The sequence below is a fragment of the Bubalus kerabau genome, chromosome 13 (assembly GCF_029407905.1).
Source record: "Bubalus kerabau isolate K-KA32 ecotype Philippines breed swamp buffalo chromosome 13, PCC_UOA_SB_1v2, whole genome shotgun sequence".
Taxonomy (NCBI): Eukaryota; Metazoa; Chordata; class Mammalia; order Artiodactyla; family Bovidae; genus Bubalus; species Bubalus kerabau.
This window is the reverse complement of record NC_073636.1, coordinates 64,894,524-64,919,570: the sequence shown is the minus strand read 5'-3', so window position 1 is coordinate 64,919,570 and position 25,047 is coordinate 64,894,524. Positions and strand designations below refer to the sequence as shown.

The following is a 25,047-nucleotide window of genomic DNA, read 5'->3' as shown; positions in this document are numbered from 1 at the left end:
TAAATGCATATTTATTATAAACAGTTTAAACAGGAAGTGAAAGTGTTAGTCAGTCAGTCGTGTCTGACTCTTTGCAGCCTCATGAACTAGCCCACCAGTCTCCTCTGTCCACGGGACTCTCTAGGCAAGAATACTAGAGTGGGTTGCCATTCCCTTCTCGGGATCTTCCTGACCCAGGGATCGAACCTGGATCTTCCACATTGCGGGCAGATTCTTTACTGTCTGAGCCACAAGGGAAGCCCTTAAACAGTTACATGTTGTATTAAAAGTATGTAAAATGATAAATGAATGCATATCCTCTCCAGCCCCCTGTGGAAATCAGTATTAACAGTTTATGGTGTATCTTTTGTGATTCTTTTTATAAACTTGTGTTTATAAAAGAACATAAATATTCTAAAGCAAGAATAATCATTGTTGTAATGTTCTGCAGCTTTTAAAAAATTGAAGCCACATTGGATCCCAGAGGTTAACTAATCTAACATTCTTATCTTTTGAAATGAGAGTTGAGACCATGGTGGGACCCTGACTTGCCCAAGTTTTCATGGAGAATAGGTGGCTGAGCTGTGACTAGAACCCAGGTTTCCTGACTCTTGGTACAGTGCTCATTTCCCTGAACTTCATTGCCTTCTCCCTGTGTTGGGAACAAAAGGGCCTTGCAGTACCATGACAGGTATTTGGGCCATGTGTTATCACAGCAAAGATTGTTTTATAAGTTGTGCTTTGAATTTTGAAGATTTTATCCCTTTTTTTGTTTGTTTTTTAAATAGCTCCTTGTAGAAATTCTTATGAGGCCTACAATTTCTATTCGGGGACAGAAACTGAAAAGTAAGTATACTCAGCAGCTACTGGCGCTCATTTCCTAACTTGCTATTGTGGTGATTCCCAGGAGTGTCTCTTCTTTCCCTTCACACTGAGGACATGCCTTACATTCAGCTGTAGAACATTCTCCGCCTAACTGCTCTCTTTATTTTATACTCGGTAGAAAATACAAATCTGGTGCTTTAAATCAAAAAGTGTGAAAACTACTGGACTAAAAGAATTGCATCTTTGTAATTTCTAACAGTCTTTGGGTTCAGCTCTTATGTTTTCTTTGCAAATTCTTATTTCTCATATCACTAATTGAGAGAGTAAGGAAAAAACTGGCAAGATCATTTACTTTTTTAAATTACTGTCTTGTTTTTGTTGTTATGAGGTTATTCATGCTTTTGTAAAAAGTTCCATTACTACCAGAATGTGTGTGGTGAAAAGTCAGAGTGTTAAGATAGCACATAATTTCTTGAATTGGGCGGTGGGTATATGGGTATTGTCCTGTTATTAGTCTTTATAACTTACACATGTTGCAAATACTATTTTTAGGTCGTCCTTTTATAATTTTTAAAAAAACTGTAAAAAAAAAAAACCAAAAAACTGTAAAAAATTAAAAGCCAGGGATCAGTTAACATTTGATGAATGTTTAAAACAAACATCACTTTGTTTGTTTTTTTAATGAAAAATTTTTCTTCTAAACAAAATCAACATGACATAGTGTATAAGGAAGGCCTTGTTTATACATGCAGGAGCAGTTAAGAGGATTTGTATTCATCTTTGATGTCGTACCTTTGTATCCTGTCTAAATTGATTCTTCATGTCCTTGGTCCTTGTAGCAAGTAGCAGCTTGTAATTACCTGTTGGTGTACTTATTTATTCTCTCTTCCCCTCTAAATTCGTAAGTTCTATGAGGATTTGTCTTTTTTTTTCCCCTGCTAACCTCTGTATATTCTGTATCTGCTCTAGAGTGGATGCTGAATAAATATTTGATGAATGAGTGAGTTTCAATTCCCTTTGAAAATGAAGGTCTAGAAGTACTGAAATACACTGATTTGGTGTTCCAGCCTGCTCCGAAGTCATGAAGTAAACCAAAAAGCCCCTTAGGTTGAAAAGCGGTGGTGAGGGATATAGGACATCTCCATTGTCTCAAGATTATGTCAGTTAGTCCTCTGGTTACTCTAGCTTGGCAGGGCTGCCCATTGGAATTGTGAAGGGAAGCCTGACATTTTAGAGTTTGTGGCAGCATGGGAATGAATATAAACAGTTTTTAAAAATAAAAAATGATGCCAAACAAAACACTTTATCCATGGTTCATACTCAGCTTTATTATCTCCTGCTTTTGAGGTCATGAAAATTTATTTTCCGTTTTGTCATACTCTTCTGTACCTGCTCATGGAGAAGTAACTAGTTCTTTATTAGAGTCAGTAGTTTAGGGATTAAAAGCCTTTTATTTAGCACAAATAATAAAACAAACACTTTGAGTCTGGAGTAAAAATGACTTCCTTGTTTGCTGCTAATAGAATTTTCAATGGAGATTTATAACAACAATCCTGGTGCTGATACTTTAGTTTTAGTGGATTCTTACAATTCTGTTTTTGGAAATGTGTTTTAGGGAACCAGTTCAACACAAGCGTAAAATTAAGGCTGTATGTTACGTTTTTTATTTCTAGCCTATTTAAATAGCAAAAGTAAAAAAAAGAAAAGCTGGATATGATTTTAAGCAAGCTACAAAGGGAACATGGCTTATTAAGTGATAACACCACAATAGGTTGAAATTATGAAGACTGTGGACCCTAATAAGCATACTAGTATATCAGACCAAAAAGCTATATACAAATTGGTTAATAGGCTCTGATGGGCATCCTGAAACTCGGGTAAATAAGGACTGGAAGGAGGTATGCTGAAAGGAAAATAATCATTTTGGGATCATGAGGAACAATTCTTATGTTCAAAAATTTGATTCTGTTGTACTGTCTTTCCAATGAGAAAAATAACCAGTTGTTCCCCTTTCACTTTCAGTAAGTGATGAAATGTCCAAGGACTGTTTGAGCATCTTGTATAATACCTGTGTCTGTGTAAGTACCCCTGCCACTGGGACCTCATTTATCTCCCTACCAGATCTGCAGTGCTTGAGGAAGGAAGATTTGAATGGGGGTGGTAGACATGACAGCTATCTTCACACATTGGAGAATTGGACTTATGGACTTATGTGTGCCTGAGAACCAGAACCAACAGGTAGAAATTGTGGGGTGGCAAAATTTCATAGTAATTGTTAAGAACCATGGCTGATTCAACAGCTATTGAACTCCTCTAGCCCTGGAGGAGTCCAAGCAGAGACTGAACAAATACTTGTTAAATGGATGCAAGCATGGGAAGAGTGTCTATGACCTTTTAGGATTTCTTTAAACTCTACTGTGCCTACTCCTTCATTTTTATTGTTAGAAAACAGAACAAGAACCAGAAGGCCTACCTTTTGTTGACCAGGACACTCATCTAGGTTGATCACTGAGTGAGAAAGAATGGTAAATAGAAGCAGTTTGGTAGAGAGAGCATAGCACTTAGTGCTGGAAGTTGACTTGGGATTCTGGCTCTTGTCTTCATGCTTATTCATTCTCCCTGTGCTTCAGTTTCATTTCTTAGTAGAGTGTGGTTAGTAATCATACTAACAACACCATAGGGTTATTGTGAGGATTAAATGAGATGATAGATGTGAAAGCACTTTGTAAAGCAATATACAGTGTTAATTTTTGTAAGACACAATACCTGTCTTTTGGGAGCTTATGTGGTAAACTATAAAGAGTGAATCATATACAACAGAAGGAAACAGATGCTGTTGCAGAAGTGAAACCTAATATGCAGTCAAAGCACAAAGGAATATTTAATTTTCATTTCATTGCTTGCTTCATTCAAAGAAAGATTTCAGGCACCTTGTTAGGAGCATGTAAAATCTACCAAGATCATTAATTTAGAAGCAGATATCCAGGAATTGGGCTGAACATAAAATCATCTGTACCGTGGATGGGGTACAAATTTGGATTTAAGCATCTTAACAACCAACACAAATAGGGAAATATGTTTCAGTGCTTAACATAGTTAAGCATCTGTTATAACAGTGCTCTGCAATAGAAATCTAACACAAAACACTCAGGTTCTTTTTATTTTACCTTTAGGAATAATGTGTTTATTAGTTCAGGATTGATATCCTAAGATAAAAATCAGCATCCACAAAGATCTTGACAACATACATGATAGACCATTTGAATAAAAAGAATTAAAAAGGGTTAAGCTTTGGATATAACTATAAACATACGGGAAATAAAAACTAAGGTCCTGAGCAAGGGAGGTATGTCTTAGGGACATACAAATGAAAAATAGTTTAGGGGCCTAAACTGTCAGTAAGTTCAGAGTTCAAAAGGATTCATCAAAGACTACTGTCACCAAAAAAGGCTAAAACAAGCTTAGTCTACTGATCAGTCGAAATAAAATATTTAAAAGGAGTTGCACCCTTGTGTGTGACTCAGCAGTGGTGCCCTGCTTCCATGACTGTGCAGCTTTCCTCTGGGGGCACTCCTTGCCAGAAATTGCCTCCCTCCTGTTCCCTCGGGCCATCTTTCTGTGGTGGTCCTGGGGTCCTGGCCCAAGGACTGCTCTCCAGTCCCCACTGTCCAGCTTCCCAGCCACTGTGCCCACCAGTGGACCCGCATCCCAGTCCAGGCTTCGGGTGCATCTTAAAGACCATGGGTCCTTGGAAAAATGATGGAGAAGGAGTACTGTCAGGCCAAAAAGGCACAAAACAGATTTAAAGTTCCTTTGGGGACAAAGTTTTATAGAGTGAAACCTGTGTCGTGGAAGAAGAAAGTATAATTTATGGAAGAAACTGAGACATTCTGTGACATTTGTTCAACAGTGCTCATTCATCCCTTCCAACACAGCAGACCATCTTTTTATAGAAAAGTTAAAATAATAATATAGTTCAGTGGTACATATCATTTACTATTTACCTGGTTACATTTTAGGAACAATAAATTCATCAAAACTCTCAGCTGAATTAAAGTGGTTTTTGTTTTTGTTTTTCTACCCAAGTAACTCTAGAAATGTGGATCAAACTACTTCATTTTTTCAAAGGGAATATGTGCATTGTGGCTTATGATTAGCCACCTTAATTGCCTGTTACATATACATTAGCTTGAACTTAGATATTCACTGTTAGTTATTGTTAGCAGCATTTGTCCTTTTGTGAAACCAGTATCAGAAAACTTACACCCTTTAAGACATTCTTTATAAAATGTATAAATTCTTCAAAAAATATTTGAAAAGGAATGTTACTGCATGCAGATATTTATAACTTCGAGTTTGCCTCTGTAGACTGTGAAAGCAAATTGTTTCATTTATTTTTTTAAATGTGCTTTGATGTTTCAAAACAAAAAGAAACTCTAATTCCATTGACTGACTTTAAAATCGGCCATAATCATTAGTCTTCAAAAGCATTTTGCACAGATTGGTCGCCTGGATTCTACAAGAAGGCATGTGCTGGTGGTGGTCTCCCAGCAGCACACAGCCCTTCCCAACACTCTCTTATTATGTTTAGAATAATCATATTGATGAGGTCAGAATTCATCGTTCAGTTTCAGAAAAAAAGTATTCATTGTACATTAACCATTTAGAGGTCATTTAAATAACAAATGTATTGTAAAAGACATGTAGAATTTTAAAACTGAAGATTCGGACCTGTTTTTTCTTTAAAAAAAAAAAAAAGGAGTTATGTAATAAACCTGCACCTAATCTGCATTTTTAGTCACTGATTAGGCTATGTATATTTTGTGTTTGCTTCTGTGTACCACATTTTAAAAAGTATAAAAATGTATTATACTGGTCTCTCAAGAATGTTAGAGTATAATATAAAAGTACTCCAAAAACAGATGAAATAACCTATCACTCCAGCATACTAGGTTGTTTTAAATGTCCTCGTAGCCAGTTTTTTTGAAAGTAAGAAAAGAAGTAGGAAGAAATAGTTGAAGTTAATTTTAACATTGTAGTTATTTAATACAGAGTATGTCAAGAATACTATTCCAACATGTAATCAACATGAGTAATTTTTAGTGAGATAACATGTAATCAGTATAAGTAATTATTAATGATACATTCTTTTTTTATTTTAAACTTTCAAAGTCCAGTGTATTTTTTACTCTTAGAGCACATCTCAGTTCAGACTAGCCACACTTCAAGTCCTCAGTAGTCACATGTAGCTAGTGGCACAGGTAGGCACAAACAGACCCGTAAGATAAAAATAAGCTAATTGTTCAGGTAGTACACAATTATTCTTATAACTAAAGCCAGTAAGAAATTGTCCTTATTAAAGTAAAGATGATGCATGTATGATGTAAAGACTCCATCATTCACAGATTCCATGCTGTTAATAGTCTTAATGGGGCAGTCTTACAAGAGTGCCAAAGAATTTTTGAACTGTGGTGTTGGAGAAGACTCTTGAGAGTCCCTTGGACCGCAGGGAGATCCACCCAGTCCATTCTGAAGGAGATCAGCCCTGGGATTTCTTTGGAAGGAATGGTGCTAAAGCTGAAACTCCAGTACTTAGGCCACCTCATGCAAAGAGTTGACTCATTGGAAAAGACTCTGATGCTGGGAGGGATTGGGGGCAGGAGGAGAAGGGGATGACAGAGGATGAGATGGCTGGATGGCATCACTGACTCGATGGACGTGAGTCTGAGTGAACTCCGGGAGTTGGTGATGGACAGGGAAGCCTGGTGTGCTGCCTGGGGTCGCAAAGAGTTGGACACGACTGAGTGACTGAACTGAACTGAACTGAATGTTAATGATACTCCAGTACAACACAGTTCAGTTTTAATAAAGGGCAAGGAAGGGGAAGGAAAGACAGGGAAAGAAGGAAGAAAAAAAGAAAAGGAATGAGAAAGAAAGAAAATGAAACAAAGGAAAGAGAAGAAAGAAGAAGAAACAAAAACATCAAGATAGGATGATGTCCAACCTGTGCTGATCTGATTTATATCCAGGTTAGATGGAAACCTAGGGCTTTCAAAGTTGCAAACACCAGTGCCTCCAAGGATCAGGTAGAAAACAAGAAAGGTTTGCCTGTTTTGGAGTGGGCAAACTTTAGTCACAAGTCACAAGTGACTAACCTGTGACTAACCTGGAGTAAGATTGTCCTGTCTCTTAAATTCAAAATTTAAAAGGTGCTGCTGTCCATATAAAACTTGGCTTACTAGGTGCTGGTTTGTAGCGCTTGATTTAAATACTAGGCAGATACTAGGTTAAGAACCTATGATGGATATTATTTAAAAACTCCTCCCCAGAAAAAAAAATGCATTCGTACAGTGTTTTATATATAGTTGTAGGAATTTAAGGTCTCAGCTACAATTCCTGGTATAGCATGGAATTGCTTTTCCATGTCTGGAGGGGATATTTTGCCCTTTATGTTTTATTTTGTGATTTTAACCTGTTCTGTCTTTTCTTCTCCCTTGATAGACGGAAGGGGTTACAAAGCGTTTGGCGGAAAAAAATGACTTTGTGATCTTCCTGTTTACACTGATGACGAGTAAGAAGACATTCTTACAAACAGCAACCCTCATTGAAGATATTTTGGGTGTTAAAAAGGTGAGCTGGGTCCTCTAGCTGGTGCGTGACCAGGTGGAACAGAATGTCTCAGACAGTTGTACATGAGTAATATACAAGAGCTCTTTTAAAGAAGAATTTTACCATATTCCTTATAAATACTTAAATATATTTATAAATATATAATATTTATTATAGTATATGCTAACAGAATATTTATATATAAACATATAAATACTTAAAGATTTTAAAATACTTAAATATATTTAAGTAACACAAGTTATTTTTTTGTGTTACTTAAATATATTTACTAGATTATGCTCCTTATAACAGGTCTTAAGTGACTATAAAACTTAAGACAGATTGAAATCAAACTAATTATAAAACTCAAAAGGACAAATTGACGTGAATTTAATGTGTCAGCTATTGTTACTATGCTGAAATCAAATTATCCCTCAATTATTATGATGCAGGATCTTTTTCGCATAGCTCTTCTGCTGTATGCTGTGCAGGGACTCTGTTTTGCTACCACTTCTCTATAATTGAACTGTTGTGAAGCTTTCTTGTGGTGATGTTTGACTTTCACTTGTTACATTCACCTGTGTTTTTTCTCATTACTCTTCAGCAGTTACTTTTAATTGACACCAACATAAGAAATAACAAATATGAGCACTGAAATCCCGCTACTTGGTCTTAAGACGAACTTTCAAATAATGCAGAATATGCTTTTTAAAAAAAAAAAAAAAAAAAAGGGCAAACTGTAATCGAAAGCACTAAATTAAAAACTTGTCATCAAGCACTCACAGACCGCTCCAGAACACATCTGTAGACATGTTAGAGAAGCACTGTATTAGATTTTTGGCATAATGCTTGTTAGAACCTGGTTTTCTTCCCCCAGTCTGTGTCAGTTACAGTTGGCAGATTTCTTTTACTACTGAGGAGGTGGGAGTTAGCATTGCTCTTAGAGTTGCTGTTGCAGTGAAAAGAGCACCGTGTGCATTGTGGAGATCCCCGCTTTCACTTCTGTCATCCTGCTGCACTTTCCCCAGGCTCTGCTTGTCATTGCCCAGGCCAAAGATGCACAAGTGACCCATTGTCTGTAGGAACACACTGGAGATGTGTGCAGGTCCCAGACAGACCCTTTGTTCCCTTTGATGAAAAGGCTTTGTTATTTTTCCAATAATTGTATGTTCCAGTTTGTGAGAAGGGCCTTCCAAGGCGGAAACTCCAGATTCCCTGACAATCTCAGCATGAGACTCTGGGATTGCTCCTTCCTAACTTTGCCTCCTTGTCCCTTGTGTGCTCTCTCCCCTCTCATACTTTTCTGTGTTGCCAAAAATGGTGATGAGTTTTGCTAGATGTTAGTTGGAAAGAATAGACACCTTAAAGAGAGTGGGAACACAAGCCGCAAACTGGGAAAAGATATTTGCAACTCATTCAACTAACAAAAGATTGGTATTCAGAATTTGTCATGAGGAATTTCCTGGCACTCCAATGGTTGAAGACTCTGAGCTTCCACTGCTGGGGGGCACGAGTTCAATACCTGGTCAGGAAACAAAGATCCCACATGCCTCATGGCATGGCCAGACAAACAACAAAAAAGACCAAAAGCAACAATAGAATTTATCGTGAATTCTTACACATCAGCAGGGAAGAGACAAATGGCCCAGTAGAAAAATGGGCATTGATAGGAACAAGCATTTTACAGAAGAGAGACAAATGATCCATAAATAGAAGATGCTTAACTTCTATGAGAATGTGTATCACTGCAAACACATTACTGCAGACACCTTTTTGTATCAGTGGAGTAAACCTATTTTGTTTTCTAGTTGAATATGTGCCTTCCCTGTGACTCCCACCTATGGAAGCATTTCCTTGAGGACTGAGGCATTAGTATCGTGGCCTAGGTCACCTGTAACCTATGCCCAGGCACGCTTGTGGGGAAGCTCAATTCCAGGACAGTGATTCTTTTATTTATTTATTTTTGGCTATGCTACGTCTTCCTTGCTGTGCAGCTTTCTCTCGTTGCAGCGAGCAGGGGCTGCCCTCTAGTTGCAGTGCACAGGCTTCTCATTGCATTGGCGCCTCTCGTTTGTGGAGCACGGGCTCCAGGGTGCACAGGCTTCAGTAGTTGTGGCACAAAGGCTTTTAGTTGCTCCATGGCATGTGGAATCTTCCTGGACCAGGGATCAAACCTGTATCCCTCACATTGGCAGGCAGATTCTTAACCATTGGACCACTAGGGAAGTCCCCAGAACAGTGATTCTTAGACATAAAAACACTAAATTGAAGCCACAAGGGTGTGAAATCAATTCAGTGGATCTACCAGCTAATAGAAAAGATCAAAATGTATTGTGTAAGGGTACTAAGTTTTTGTTTCATGTTTATACACATATTTATGCATTCACCTATGTATATTTGCTAGGTTGTGATGGAAAATTTATTTTTAACTCTTGAATATTGTCAGAATGGTTTGGAAGCCACTGCCCCAGAAAAACTTCTGCATCTGTGCATCAAGAAACATATAAGAACGTTTATAGCATTATTGATTAAGAGCCTGAAATCAGGTCTCTCTGATCCATCAACAGGAAAATGGATAAATGTCCTCTATTCCCACAATGGGATATTATACAATGAATGTTGCTATAAGCAGCAACATAGCCAAATCATAGAAATTATTGATAGAAGTCAGTCAAAGAAGATAGTCTATAGTATATCATTTTTACAAAGCTCAAAAATAGGCAAACTCAAATTATACAAAACTTTTTTCAATGAAAAAACAATAATAAAACTCAGGATAGTGGTTACCTCTGGTAGAGAGACAGGGAAATGTGATAGAAAAGGCACACATAGCTGTTCACTTTGTTTTACTTTGTAGCATATATTATACCAAGTATTAAATAAAAATTAAAATGTAACCCAAAGAAGTGCACCTGAAGAGTGGGAGGGCCTGGGTTGTAACCCCACACCCTAAGTTAGCCAGGGCTAGAGGAACTGATGAGCTGAAAGTTTTCAATAATAACAATAGCCAACATTTTTTTTTTTTTAAACTTTACATAATTGTATTAGTTTTGCCAAATATCAAAATGAATCCGCCACAGATATACATGTGTTCCCCATCCTGAACCCTCCTCCCTCCTCCCTCCCCATACCATCCCTCTGGGTCGTCCCAGTGCACCAGCCCCAAGCATCCAGTATCGTGCATCGAACCTGGACTGGCAACTCGTTTCATACATGATATTTTACATGTTTCAATGTCATTCTCCCAAATCTTCCCACCCTCTCCCTCTCCCACAGAGTCCATAAGACTGTTCTATACATGAGTGTCTCTTTTGCTGTCTCGTACACAGGGTTATTGTTAGCATCTTTCTAAATTCCATATATATGCGTTAGTATACTGTATTGGTGTTTTTCTTTCTGGCTTACTTCACGCTGTATAATAGGCTCCAGTTTCATCCACCTCATTAGAACTGATTCAAATGTATTCTTTTTAATGGCTGAGTAATTGTTACTATTGTTACTGAGAAGCAAAGTGGAAGAAATTGTTCTCAAATACCCCTCCACAGACAACCAGAAGTGGGAGTAGGATTCAGGAGGGCTTCTAGGAATCATCCACTTGTTCATTACATGTTTATTGAGACCCTCACTGCCAGGTTCTATGCACTGAAGCTCTGGAGAGAAGGTAAGACACACCTCGCCCTCAAGACAGTGTCAGTTTATTTGGGAAATTAGATGCAGGAATAGAAAACTTCATGTGATACGTGCAGTGATAGAGAAATAACCAACCCAGTGAAAGTTGAGTCAATTTATGGGATGAGGGGTAGCAGGTGTTATCTGAGGAATGTCAGGATGCTTCAAGGAGAGAAACTCATGGGATGTAGGTGCAATATTTGTGGCTCTTAAGAAAGGAAATGAGAATATAACCAGATAACAAAAAGCATTTCATTAAACTCAGTACTCATTCATGATAAAAGCTAGGAATAGAAAGAAAATTCCTTAAGGTGATATTGACTATCTGTTAAAATTTACAGCAGACATCAAACTGAACCTGGAACTTTGGGAATACTTCTATTACAGGAAAAGGGGAGAATGTCTGCTGTCATTTACTCTCGATAATTGGTTACATAGGCAGGTACACAAGGTGACACCTTTGGGAATGTTCGTTGCTAATTTGTTTAATAGTGGAAAGTTGTAGTCCACCTTAACATACACATATTATAAAAGGAGAAAGATTGAATAAATCATAGGGTAAAACAGTGAGAGATGAATAAAGCAGACTTATTTGTATCAATAAAGTTAAATTACAGTGTTGACTGTGAAAAATAGGGTATAATATGTCAATCACACTGGATGCAGAACAAAACTGTATATTTTTGTTTATTGAGGTATAATTATATTAGTTTCAGGTATACAGCTTAGTGATTCAAAATTTTAAAAAATTATACTCCGTTAAAATTTAAGAATTTATTTGGCTGCATCCGGTCCTGGTTTTGGCACTGGGACCTTGTGTTGAGGCACATGGACTCTCTAGTGTGGCGCAGGCTTGATAGTTGGCGGCATGCAGACGTAGTGGCTCTTAGGCATGTGGGATCTTAGTTCCCTGACCAGGGATCAAACCCTCATCCCCTACATTGCAAGGAGGATTTTTAACCACTGGACCACCAGGAAAGTCCCTAGGTTAAACTCCATTTAAAGTTATAAAATACTAGCTGCATTCCCTGTGCTATACATTATATCTTTATTTTATACATAGTAGGTTGTGAACAATAACATGTATTTTTGTGGAAATACTTGTAAGTGTGAACATGTGTAGAAATAATAGAGTTCAAAGTAATGGTTACCTCTGAGGGGAAAGAAGTGAAGGCTACTGGATAGGGACACACAGGGGCGTTCAGCTATGTTTAAAATATTTTATGTCTTAAAAAGAGAACATCTGTGGCAGTTTCGCATTCATAAAACTTGAATGGTAGACTTTTTTTTTTAAGCCAAAATGGGACATATGAACAAAGGTAGAGAATACAAATAGTGGCGCTCAAAGGGTTTAATCAATCCAAGACTGCTAGGTAGATTAGTTCCGTTTAACAAATGAGAAAACAAAGACTTAAGTTCCATGACTTACTTAAGGTTGCACAGCTGCAAATTGCGGAGCTGGGATTTGAACCTAAGTGGTCTAAATACCAAGCTCTATTCTCAGGGGAATGCAGTAGAGCGGTACATTCAGTCTCAAATGAACTGAGCATGGGAATTGTTTTGTTTGTGTCTTTTGTAGGAAATGATCCGACTAGATGAAGTCCCCAATCTGAGTTCCTTAGTATCCAATTTTGATCAGCAACAGCTTGCTAATTTCTGCCGGATTCTGGCTGTCACCATTTCAGAGATGGATACAGGGAATGATGACAAGCATACGCTTCTTGCCAAAAATGCTCAGCAAAAGAAGAGCTTGAGCTTGGGGCCTTCTGCAGCTGAAATTAACCAAGGTAAACTCTCTAAGTTGTCAGAATTTTGACATTGTAGCACTGAGATCCCTTCCTAAATCTTTTCTTTCAGTATTTCTAGAGATTTGACTCCCATGTGAGGGCTCCTTGGGTCCACTTAGAGGGTGTAAAATTTGTGTGTATCTGTTCATTATTTTGGGGGACCAAGTCCATAGCCATCAGATTTTTTAGTAGATCCAGATTTTCAAAAAAATGAAGCACCATTATTTATCAAAATTAAAAGTACATATATCTTTTGTTCCACTACGCCTTTTCTGGGTCTTTATGCTATATGCAAAAAATCTTTGGTCATTACTTGGCTGACAAAGGTCAGTCTAGTCAAAGCTATGGTTTTTCCAGTAGTCATGTATGCGTGAGAGTTGGAGTATAAAGAAAGCTAAGCACCGAAGAATTGATGCTTTTGAACTGTGGTGTTGGTGAAGACTCTTGAGAGTCTCTTGGACTGTCCATCCTAAAGGAAATCAGTCCTGAATATTCATTGGAAGGACTGATGCTGAAGCTGAAACTCCAGTACTTTGGCCACCTGATGCAAAGAACTGACTCACTGGAAAAGACCCTGATGCTGGGAAAGACTGAAGGCAGGAGGAGAAGGAGATGACAGAGGATGAGATGATTGGATGGCACCACTGACTCGATGGACATGAGTTTGAGCAAGCTCTGGGAGTTGATGATGGACAGGGAAGCCTGGCATGCTACAGTCCATGGGGTCGCAAAGAGTCGGACATGACTGAGCTACTGAACTGATACTGACTGATGCTATATGCTATGTGTGTATGTATATATATGTGTGTGTATGTTTCTCTGTATGGGGAAGATCCCCTGGAGGAGGGCACGGCAGCCCACTCCAATATTCTTGCCAGGAGAATCCCTATGGACAGAGGAGCCTGGCGAGCTACAGTCCATGGGGATGTGAAGAGTCAGATACGCCTGAAGCGACTTAGCACTTGAGAGAGAGATCAGATATATACAGAGAGAAACAGTATAGAGAGAGAGAGAAAGATATATACAGTCATACATTAGAGAGACTGGAAGTTCAGTTCCAGTATCTGCAGCACTGTGAGAAATACTGCAATAGAGTCACACAAACTTTTTGGTTTCCCAGTGCATATAAAGGTTATGTTTACACTGAACTTAGTCTGTTAAGTGTGTAATAATAGCACTATATCTAAAAAAAAGTACATACTTTAATTAAAAATATTGCCTAAAGTGCTAGCCATTATCTGAGCCTTCAGAGTTATAATCTCTTTGCCTCAGTGTTGAGGGCTGCTAACTGATCAGGGTGGTGGTTGCTGAAGCTTGGGTATCTGTGGCAGTTTCTTAAAATAAGACAGCAGTTTGCCACATGGATTGACTCTTTCATGAATGATTTCTCTGTAGCAGGCAATGCTGTTTGTTGGGATTTTACTAATAGTAGAACTTACTTCAAAATTGGAGTCAGTCTTCTCAAACCCTGCTGTTGCTTTATCACCTAAGTTTATGTAATATTCGTAAATCCTTTGTCATTTCAGCAGTCTCTTTTTATTGAAGTATATAGTTGATATACAGTGTGTTAGTTTCTGCTGTACAGCAAAATGAATCAGTTATGCATATACATACATCCACTTTTTTAAGACATTCTTTTCCCATATAGGTCATCACAGAATACTGAGTGGAGTTCCCTGTGCTATACAGAAGTTTCTTACTAGTTATCTATTTTATATATAGTAGTGTAGGTATGTCAATTCCAGTCTTCCAGTTTATCCCTCCCCCGCTTCCCCCTTAGTAGCTGTAAGTTTGTTTTCTCCATATATGACTCTGTTTTGTAAATAAGTTTATTTGTACCTTTTTTTTTACTTTTAGATTCCACATATAAGGGGTATTATATGGTATTTATCTTTCTCTGGCTTACTTCACTCAGTATGACAATCTGTAGGTCCGTGTTGCTGCAAGAGGTATTATTTCATTTTTTATGGCTGAGTAATACTTCATTGTGTATATGTACCACATCTTTATCCATTCATCCATCAATGGACATTTGGGTTGCTTCCATGTTCTGGCTACTGTAAATAGTGCTGCAATGAATGTTGTGGTGTATGTATCTTTTTGAATGATGGTATTCTCCAGGTACATGCAGGGCTTCCCTTGTAGCTCAGTTGGTAAAGAATCTGCCTGCAGGGCAGGAGACCCGGGTTTGATTCCTGGGTTGGGAAGATACCCTGGAAAAGAAAATGGCAACCCTTTCCAGTATTCTTGCCTGAAGAATCCCATGGACAGAGGAGCCTGGCAGGCTACAGTCTGTCGGGTAGCAAGAGTCAGACATGACTTAGTGACTAAACCACCAGATATATGCCCAGGAGTGGGATTGCAGGATCTGACTGGTGGCTCTGTTTACAGTTGTTTAAGGAAATAGAGGTATACATAATAGTCAGCTTTGGCTACCATAACAGGATAGCATAGACTGAGTGGCTTAAACAACAGAAATTAGTTTCTCACAGTTTTGGATGCTACAGGTCCAAGATGCAAGTGCCGTCAGCAGTGGTTTTGGTGAGGCCTCTCTTCCTGACTTGCAGATGGCCACCTTCTCACTGTGGCCTCAATGTGACCTTCTCTCTGCACATGCACAGAGAGCTCTGGTGTCTCATCCTCTTAAATAAGGATACCATTCCTGTCAGATTAGGACCTCATTTTATGATCTCATTTAATTACCTCCCTAAAGACTCTGTCTCCAGATACAGTCATGTTGTGGATTAGGGCTTCAACATAAGAATTTGGGGGGGGACACAATTCATTCCATTATAGTGTGGAAGGCTAAAGTGTATAGGATGTTGCCAAAAAGTTTTTGTTTTGTTTCTAATAAACTGTGGCTGTGAAATAGTTTTCTTGACCAGCAAAATGATTATTTATGCTATCTTCCTGCCCCTCAGTTCATAAAAATGTTAGAGCACTTTATAGGCTGCTCAGAAACGACCAATTATCTCTTCTGTCGATTCAGATGGGAACAAATGGATCCATCTGTGGGGAAAAGGTCTTTCAAATTTTAGTCAGAGATGCAAATAAAGCCTCAGGCCTGGCAATTATCAATTTATAGGTGACACTGAGATGAGAGGGGCTGATTTACACAGCATGTGAGCTAGAATGGAATTCAGAATCCTCTCAGAGATCTGGAAAGCAGGGCCTCAACTGCAGCAGAAAAATTCACAGGAATATTTTGGAAATACTGATGTTTTAACAAATAAGAGAGACAGGGTCTGCTTTTGCAGAAATTATTGGAAGTTGTGGATGTTTTAATTTTCAGCTGGTTTAACATTAGCCAACAGTGTGTGTGGTAGCTACTGGTAAAGCTGTGAGAAGTACAGATTGTACAATGCTGGGGTGCCAGTCCCCTGAGATTGTGCATAAGTTGGTGAGTAAAGTGAGGCCAGTGAGTTTTTTCTGAGAAGAGACTCCATAAGTTTGATCAGCTTTCATCATCAGAGAATCCATAACATTCATCAGAGATGAGTGACTAACAAAAGCTCAGGACCCTGTGAGGTGGGAATCAGTCTCAGAATCCTAAATACTGGGCAGGTCACATCTGAATGGCTGTGTTTAGTGTTCAGGGTGTGTAGACTAGGTCTTAGGAACTGCCCTCCGAGGAACAGTTAGGAAAACTGGAGCTGTTTACCTGGAGAAAGAAGATGTGACTAAAAATCCATGTTTTTGAAATTTTTCAAAATTAGAAATTTTTAGAATTCAAACTTATCATTTATTTTATTTTTTGTGGGGGGAAATCTACAGTTTCGTTTTTTTTTAAATTCACAAACTACAAGACGAATAGCAGGTATACAGCAGAAAGTTTGTTCTCCTCCCAGTGGTGTATCACCAGTTTCTCATCTGTCCCTCCAGAGATAATCTGTACATGCCCAGCCACGGGGGTGGAGGAGGGAATGAGAGACTGGCTCCTTTCTGTTTGTACTGATGATGATGTAAAATAAGCACCATTCTGCCTCTGACTCTTTTCAGATAATTTTATCTTGCAAAGCATCCCATTCCAGTACATGTAGAATTACCTGATTCCTTTTTACAAGTGGATAGCCATTGTATGGGCGTACCGCAATTTATTTAATTAGTCCAGTGTTGATGGAAATTTGGTTTCCCTCGTCTTTGTTCCTACAGATAACATCCTTATGTATAGAGTTTAATGTGCTGGATATTTGCCTTTTAAATGTTGATAGATGTTAACAGATTTACCTTCCGTAGAAATTACTAGTTCATCTTCCCACCCTGTATACCCTTCCCAGTATAGGGCCATTTTAGATTTCTTGATAGTTGTCAAACTTGATAAGTAAGAAATGGTATCTCAAAAGAAACAAATGTAAAAACAAAACCAAAAAATTCTATCCCAGTATATTTTCGTTACTTGATGTGAAAGTCACATTAAAAAACTAACCACTTAATTCAATGACTTATAGTACATTTGCAGTTTGTGGGGCCACCACCTCCATCTAGTTCCAAAACATTTTCCTCATCCCAGCAGGAAACCCTGAGCACATTCAACAGTTATTCCCCAGCCCTTCTCCCCACACCCCCATGCTAAGTGGCCTTAGTTGTGTCCAGCTCTTTGTGACCCCATCAGGCTTCTTTGTCCATGGGATTCTCCAGGCAACCCACTGGAGTGGGTTGTCATTGCCTTCCTCCAAGGGATCTTCCCGACCCAGGAATCAGACCCCTGCATCTCTTGGGTCTCCTGCATTGGCAGGCAGGTTCTTTACCACTAGCGCCACCTGGGAAGCTCTGTTCCCCCCAACCACTGGCCATCATTTGCTTTCTGTCTGTGGATTCACCTATTCTGGGTTTTTCATATAAATGGATTTTAAAAATGTGTGACCTTTTGTATCACATCTCATACCTTTTTCACTTATCATGATATTTTTGAGGTTCATCAGTGCTGTTAAATGTCAGTGTTTCATTCTTTTTTCATTCTTTTTTTGTGTGTATATAACAAAATTTGTGTATCTATTGATGGACATTTGGGTTAGTTACACCTTTTGACTACTGTGAATAGTGCTGCTCTGAACACATGTATTTGTTCGAGCACCTACTTTCACTTCTTTTGGGTATGTATTGGGTTGGCCTAAAAGTTCATTCAGATTTTTCTGTAAGATCTTACAGAATGAATACTTAGGATGGAATTGCTAAGTCACATGGTATAATAATTCTATGTTTAACTTTTTGAGGAAAAGTTAGTTTAAATATAGTTTTATTTCATCTTTGTTAATGAAGTCATACATTATTTTATAGTCAGTCACTAATTTGTAGAGGATGGAAAGAGGGCTAAGATGATTTGCCAGTTTCTGCTGGGACTAAATTCATATGACATAATCCTCCTAACTAGTTATTTTGTTTTTATTTATTCTATTTTTAAAGAACTTTCTTTAAAGTTGTATTCTTCTAGGATTTATTTTAAAATTTTTTGTTATGGGACTCTTCACACATATAAAATAGAGACATGTATCTAACAGTGTAATGATCCCTGTTTACGTGTTACCTACCTTCAGCAGTTATCAGCTGATGGCTGTCTTTGTCTTTGTTTCTACCCTCCTTTATTCCTCCCTTCCTCACTTTGGATATTTTGAAGCAGATCCCAGACGTTGTAATATTTCACCTGCCTATATTTCAGTGTTTCTATAAGATGGTGATTCTTGAAACACAACTCTTAATACCATATTATACTCTCCCAAAGTAATATTAATATCTTGATATTTTGAAATATCTATTTGTTAATTTTTTATTAGATGTTACATTTTCATGGTTCAGAAAATTACAAATTCAGAGAGGTGTTCACTGAAAACTTCTCACACTATTCCCAGTGGCCATATTCTCTTTGCCTTTGGCAACCACTCTTTTCTGTCCTTCCAAGATTTAGTATATCCACAAGCAAATAGGCACAGACATTAGCTTTATTTTAAAGAGGGTTAATTTTTGGAGCCAAGATTTGAACCTGAATTCCGTGCCTTCAAAGTTTATTATGTTGTTTATGCTGACCAGAATTTCTGTCTTACTCATCATGGTGAGTACATGGAACTGGTGGAAATAGGAGTTGGGTGGTTAAGTTGCTTTCTTTACCTTAAAAAAAAAAGGACTATCATTTTTTCTTCCTGGCGTGTGTGTTATAGGAAAATCAGATAGTTAAGTAATTTTAAAAGAAGTATTTGTATCCTTTCCTACTTAGGAACAGCCACGGTAAATACTTGGTATATATCCTTCCATTCTTCGTGTGTGTGTATATATATTATGTGCATATTTTAAAGAAGAAAACTTTAAAATTTAAAGAAATTGGGCTTAAGCCAATACTGTTTAATAATTTACTTCTTTAAGAAGTAAATTAAACACCTCTTTAGAGTTGCAATATAAAGACATATGTGTCATTGTTTTTAGTATCTGTGTATTGTGCTCCACTGCATGGATATATTGTATTTAATCGGTATGCCATTAATGAACATATAGTCATCTGTGACTTTTGCTGTTATAGAAACACCAGTGAACCTCTCTATACAGATATCTATCTATCTGTCTATCTGTAATTAATTATTTCTTTATGGTGAATTCACGGAAATGGACCACTAGCTCAAAGACAGAGAGAGATACAGGGTTTAAAGGTTATTCCAATTTATCTTCCCACCAATTGACATGAGAGAGCTTGACTCCCTGCACCTGCTAAAATTGCTCTTATTTCTCTACCTTTATTAGTATTTTACCTTGGGTGGGCATTTCATTTTAAAAGGAAGTTCTAACTGCTGTCAGCCTAAGAGTCATTCCTCTGGGTGGGAAGCAGGGAGTGGGAGGGGATATATGTATACATAGAGCTGATTCAGGTTGTTGTACAGCAGAAACTAACACAACATTGTAAAGTAATTATATTCCAATTAAAAAATAAAAGCCCCCCAGAATTTTCATTTAAAAAAAAGATCGTTCCTCTCATGCAGGTGAGGATCTGGTTGTCTGCTGAGAGCTGTAGCACTGGTTTCTGTGGTCACATTTCCTCTCTTGTTTTTCCTCGGCAGCGGCCCTCCTCAGCATCCCTGGCTTTGTCGAGCGGCTATGCAAGCTGGCAACTAGAAAGGTGTCAGAATCAACGGGCACAGCCAGCTTCCTGCAGGAGTTGGAGGAGTGGTACACGTGGCTGGACAATGCTTTGGTGCTAGATGCCCTGATGCGAGTGGCTAATGAAGAATCTGAGCACAATCAAGGTACCCGGGGCAGGTCTCCTGAGAGGTGGAGAGTGTTCCTGTGGGTTCCTAGAGCCATTCTTGACCTCTTTTCCAAGGAGAATAAGTTGAAATTGACTCAAAAAAGAATCTCCCTCAGGGCGGTCCTGAATCATGATTGTTCAGATTTTAATAGCAAATGACAATTTCTTGGAGCTCCCTCAAAGCAGACCTGATTTCAGGGACAGGACCTTTATTACAGAACCCAAAGGACCAACTGGAAAACCATTACCAGAACATTCTTAGCAACCCAGAGGATCTTTCTCTGTCCCTGCTTCTTTCTACACATTTCTTTAGTCTTCTCCGTTCTCCATTCTGATGAGTATGCCGCCTGGAAATGTGTGGACTCCTAGTCTCAGCTTCAACTTCTCGGTGAACTGCTCTGTTTTAGATGAGGTGCTCAACCCAAAGCATTTGACTCTGGGGTCAAATTGTACAAACACAGGAATTCCCACTGGAATCATGCAAATAAAAGTGAAGGGAGGAGTTTCATTCCTGGGATACACAACAGCAGCAGCAACAGACATCCATATAAAGTCTGTGGAAATTGTTCTCAGAGCATACAGCGAGTAGGGAAACATTTCTTCCAGAAAAATCTACTAAGATTGGGAACCTTGAGAGCTTGTGACGCTGGAATTTCTACTTGGTGCAAGTTTCACTCTAGGCAGGTGTGGCCAGAAAGACAGGGTTCTCTCAGCTCCCAGATAAGGATACAGAATCTCCCTGGGAGGGACAGGCTCTCATTCCTTCTAGCTCCCAAGTGGAAGAGGCTGAATTCTTGATGAATACAGCCACGAGGGCAGAGGTTCCTTTCCTCTTCCCTTCCTTTCCCTTCCCATTGTACAATGTGTTGATTGCATACATTTATGTATTGTAAAATGATTACCACTGTAGCCTTAGCTGACACCTCTATCCCATCAGATAATTAACATTTCTTTTTTTCTGGTGAGAATATTTAAGATCCACTGTATCAGCAACATTCAGGAATATGATAATGGTATTATTAGCTATAATCACCATCTTCTCTATTGGACACCCAGAACTTATTAATCTTATAACTGGAAGTTTGTGTTCTTTAACCAATAACTTCTCATTTTCCCAACTCCTAACCACTAGTAACCACCACTCAGTTTCTCTGAGTTCAGCTTTTTTTAGATTCTACATATAATTGGTATTATACAGTATTTGTCTTTCTCGGACTTATTTCACTTAGCGTAATGCCAGGGGCTCCTTCCTTCCATCTACCTACATACCGTATTCATAGCTCAGAAGCTTGGCCCAGTAGACCAAGAATTCTGTGGCCCTTACCACCTTGCCCCAGTTCACTTGTGGAACAAAGGTTCCACCACATAGAGAGAGGCAAGCTGAAAAGACAGTGGAGGCTATCAATCCTGCTCAGAGTAGTAACACTGAGATTTTGCCAGGTGGAGAGGTAATAGGTAAGAACAGAATGTTGGGAAGTTTGAGCTCAAGGTCATTCCCAGAAACAATGTAGATTTTTTAGGAAAATAAAAGGACTTATTTTTAATTGAGAATTAAAAGTCAAACCATATACCAGCTAGTTCCCCAGAGAACCAGGGAAAGAGGTGGCTGAGAAGAGCTTAAAGCTGAGGTCACAAGAAACCTCAGTCTCAAAAACTACCCCTGCCTGAATTTAATTGAATCAGACTCTGGAGCAATTTATGCCTCAAGGCTTTGTCAAAAACAGTAGAGCGGTCAGCTAGCAATTAGTGGAGCCTGACAGCTGAGTTTCGTATCAGATGAGGCAGAAAGTTTAACAGAGAGATGAGGGAAAGATCCAGACAAAGAGAGCCCTGCTAAAACACTGTCATCCATGGACACATGCCCAAGGCTGGCAGAGGGGCTCATCAGTCCTCAGAGAAGCAGACTTGACCACAAATGGCTAGGCAGGTCACTAAACAAGAAAAACAGCAAATCAGTCCTCAGAGAAATAGACTTTATCCCCAAGTAGCTAGGTAGGTCACTAAACAAATAAACAAGAAAACAACAAATCAGTCCTCAGAGAAATAGACTTTACCACAAGTGGCTAGGCAGGTCACTGAACAAACAAGAAAACAGCAACATGCCCTGAAAGGAGGAAGGGGAATCAGCCTCAAGAGTTGCTATATTTACCCAAAATGTCTGATGTTTAACAAAAATTGAGACATCCAAAGAAACAGGAAAATATGACCCATACATAGGAGAAAGCAGGCAAAAGAAATTGCCTGTGGAAGAGCTCAGATGTTAGAATTAACAGAGACATCATAATTATAGTCAAAGAGCTAAAGGTAACTGTGCTCAAAGAAGCTCAATGAGTCATCAAATAGAGAATATTATTAACCAGATAAAAAAGTCAAAAAGAAGTTCCAGAGATGAAAAATACAATAACTGGAATGAAAAGTTCACTGAGAGAAAGGAACAGAAAATAATATTCAAAGAAGTAGTTGCTGAAAACTCCCCAAATTTGATCAATGTGTACACATCCAAGAGATTCAAAGAACTACAAGTAAATAAACTCAAAAGAATTATACCCAGGCACATCATAATGAAAATGCTGGAAGACAGAGAAAATCTTGAAAAATATTTAAGCAAAGCAAATAGCTTAAAATAGCAAGAAAGAAATGACTCATCATGCCCAAGATTATCTCAATAAGATCATCAGAAATGATAGCAGCCAGAAGGGAGTGAAATGACCTACTCAAAGTGCTGGGGAAAAAACTCAGCCAAGGATTATATCCAGTAAAACCTTCTTTCAGAAATGAAGGTGAATCCCTCAAGGCAATAAAAATAAAAACAAAAATAAAAGAGACCTAATCGAACTTACAAGATTTTGCATAGCAAAGGAAACCATAAAAAACCAACAACAACGAAAAGACAACCTATGGAATGGGAGAAAATATTTGCAAATGATGCAACAGACAAGGGCTTAATCTCCAAAATATACAAACAGCTCGTACAACTTAACAACAATACTACTACTACTAAGTCACTTCAGTCCTGTCCGACTCCGTGCGACCCCAGGGACAGCAGCCCACCAGACTCCCCCGTCCCTGGCATTCTCCAGGCAAGAACACTGGAATGGGTTGCCATTTCCTTCTCCAATGCATGAAAGTGAAGACAAAGTGAAGTTACTCAGTCGTGTCCGACCCTCAGCAACCTCATGGACTGCAACCTACCAGGCTTCTCCGTCCATGGGATTTTCGTGGCAAGAGTGCTGGAGTGGGGTGCCATGCCTTCTCCGTACCAACAATAAAACCCAATCAAACAATGGGCAGAAGCCTTTAATAGACATTTCTCCAAAGAAGACATGACAGATAGCCAGTAGGCCCATGAAAAGATGCTCAACATCACTAATTATTAAGGCAATGCAAATCAAAAGTTCAATGAGGTCCCACCTCATACTGGTCAGAATGGCAATCATTAAAAAGTCTATAAATAACAAATGCTTTAGAAGTTTGAAGGAAAGGGAACTCCCCTACACTGTTGGTAGAAATGTAAGTTGGTGCAACCACTGTTGAAGACAAGGTGGAGGCTCCTCAGAAAACCATAAGAATCACTGTATGGTCTAGCAGTCCTGTTCCAGGCATATAACCAGATGAAACTGTAATTCAACAAGGTACACACACCCCTGTTCACAGTAGACAAAAACATGGAAATAACCCAAATGTCCATCAGCATATATTAATGGATAAAGAAGATGTGGTTTGTACACATAATGGAATACTACTCAGTCATAAACAGGAGCCAGTAATGCCATTTGCAGCAACATGGATGCAGCTAGAGATTATCATATGACTGCAGTAAGGCAGAAGGTGAAAGACAAATACCATAGGATATCACTTAATATGTGAAATCTAAAATATGACACAAATGAACCTGTCTACAAAACAGGAACAGACTCGTGGTTGCCAGCATTAGGGGGAAGAAGGACTGGGGGTTTGCGATTAACAGATGTAAACTATTATATACAGGGTGAATAAACAAAAAGGTCCTACTATATAGCACATGGAACTGTATTCAATATCCTGTGATAAACTATAATGGAAAGGAATACTTTTAAAAAGAATGTCTATACATGTATAACTGAGTCACTTTGCTGTTATAGCAGAGATTGGCACAACAATGTAAATGAACTATGCTTCAATTAAAAAATTTTTCTTTTAATGAAGGTGAAATAAACACCTAGATAAGCTGCCTAGATAAAGAAGAACTTAGGGAATTTGCTGCTGGCAGATCTCCCTTACGGAAATACTGGCTGAAAGCAAGTGACCTCAGCCAGTAATTCAGATTCACACACCAAAAAAATGCAGCATCAGTAAAGGTAATTATATATGATTATAAAAGACAATATAAGTGCATATTTTTCCTTAACTAATTTCAAAAGCAGTTGTATAAAACTGTGTTTATAATTATATTGTTGAACCTATAACAAATAGAAAAGTAATATATTTGACAATAACAGATCAAAGAAAGTGAGTAGGACCAAAGTTGTGTTGGAATAAGGAAATTGTTACAAGATAGTAACTCAGGAATTGACAGGAATCTGAAGAAAATCAAAATGGTAAATAAAGAGGGTCATTATAGAAAATAATAAATATTTATTCTCTTTTCTTTTCTTAGCTTCTTTAATTGGCATACAATTTTATGAAATAATTATACAATGTTGTGTAACAAGGTATTGTATAGTACATTGTATTGTTTGGTTTTCAGCATATGTAGATGTAGTATGCATAATAATAATAGCACACAAAGGGAGGAGAGGGACCTATGAGAGCCCTGGAGTTAGTTTAAATCTAAAAAAGAGTCTGTCAAGATGTATATGGCAAGCAAGCCCTGTAGTGACTGCTGACATAGTAACTTGAGAAATATAGTTAAAGGAATTACATTGTTACACTAGAAAATATTTACTTAATACAAAAAGTGTTAACGAAGAA

General features: G+C 38.3%; 1 protein-coding gene across 3 annotated transcripts in view; it reads left to right on the top strand.

Annotated features, from left to right (window-relative positions):
- The window catches only part of TRPC4AP (transient receptor potential cation channel subfamily C member 4 associated protein), a 69,569-nt gene that overhangs the window by 24,642 nt on the left and 19,880 nt on the right, over positions 1-25,047 (top strand). For all 3 annotated transcript variants that reach the window (XM_055544851.1, XM_055544850.1, XM_055544849.1), the window contains exons 4-8: positions 768-825; positions 2,827-2,882; positions 7,306-7,434; positions 12,662-12,869; positions 19,910-20,095. In XM_055544851.1, the coding sequence (XP_055400826.1) occupies positions 768-825; positions 2,827-2,882; positions 7,306-7,434; positions 12,662-12,869; positions 19,910-20,095 (637 nt within the window). The remainder of the gene's footprint in view (positions 1-767; positions 826-2,826; positions 2,883-7,305; positions 7,435-12,661; positions 12,870-19,909; positions 20,096-25,047) is intronic.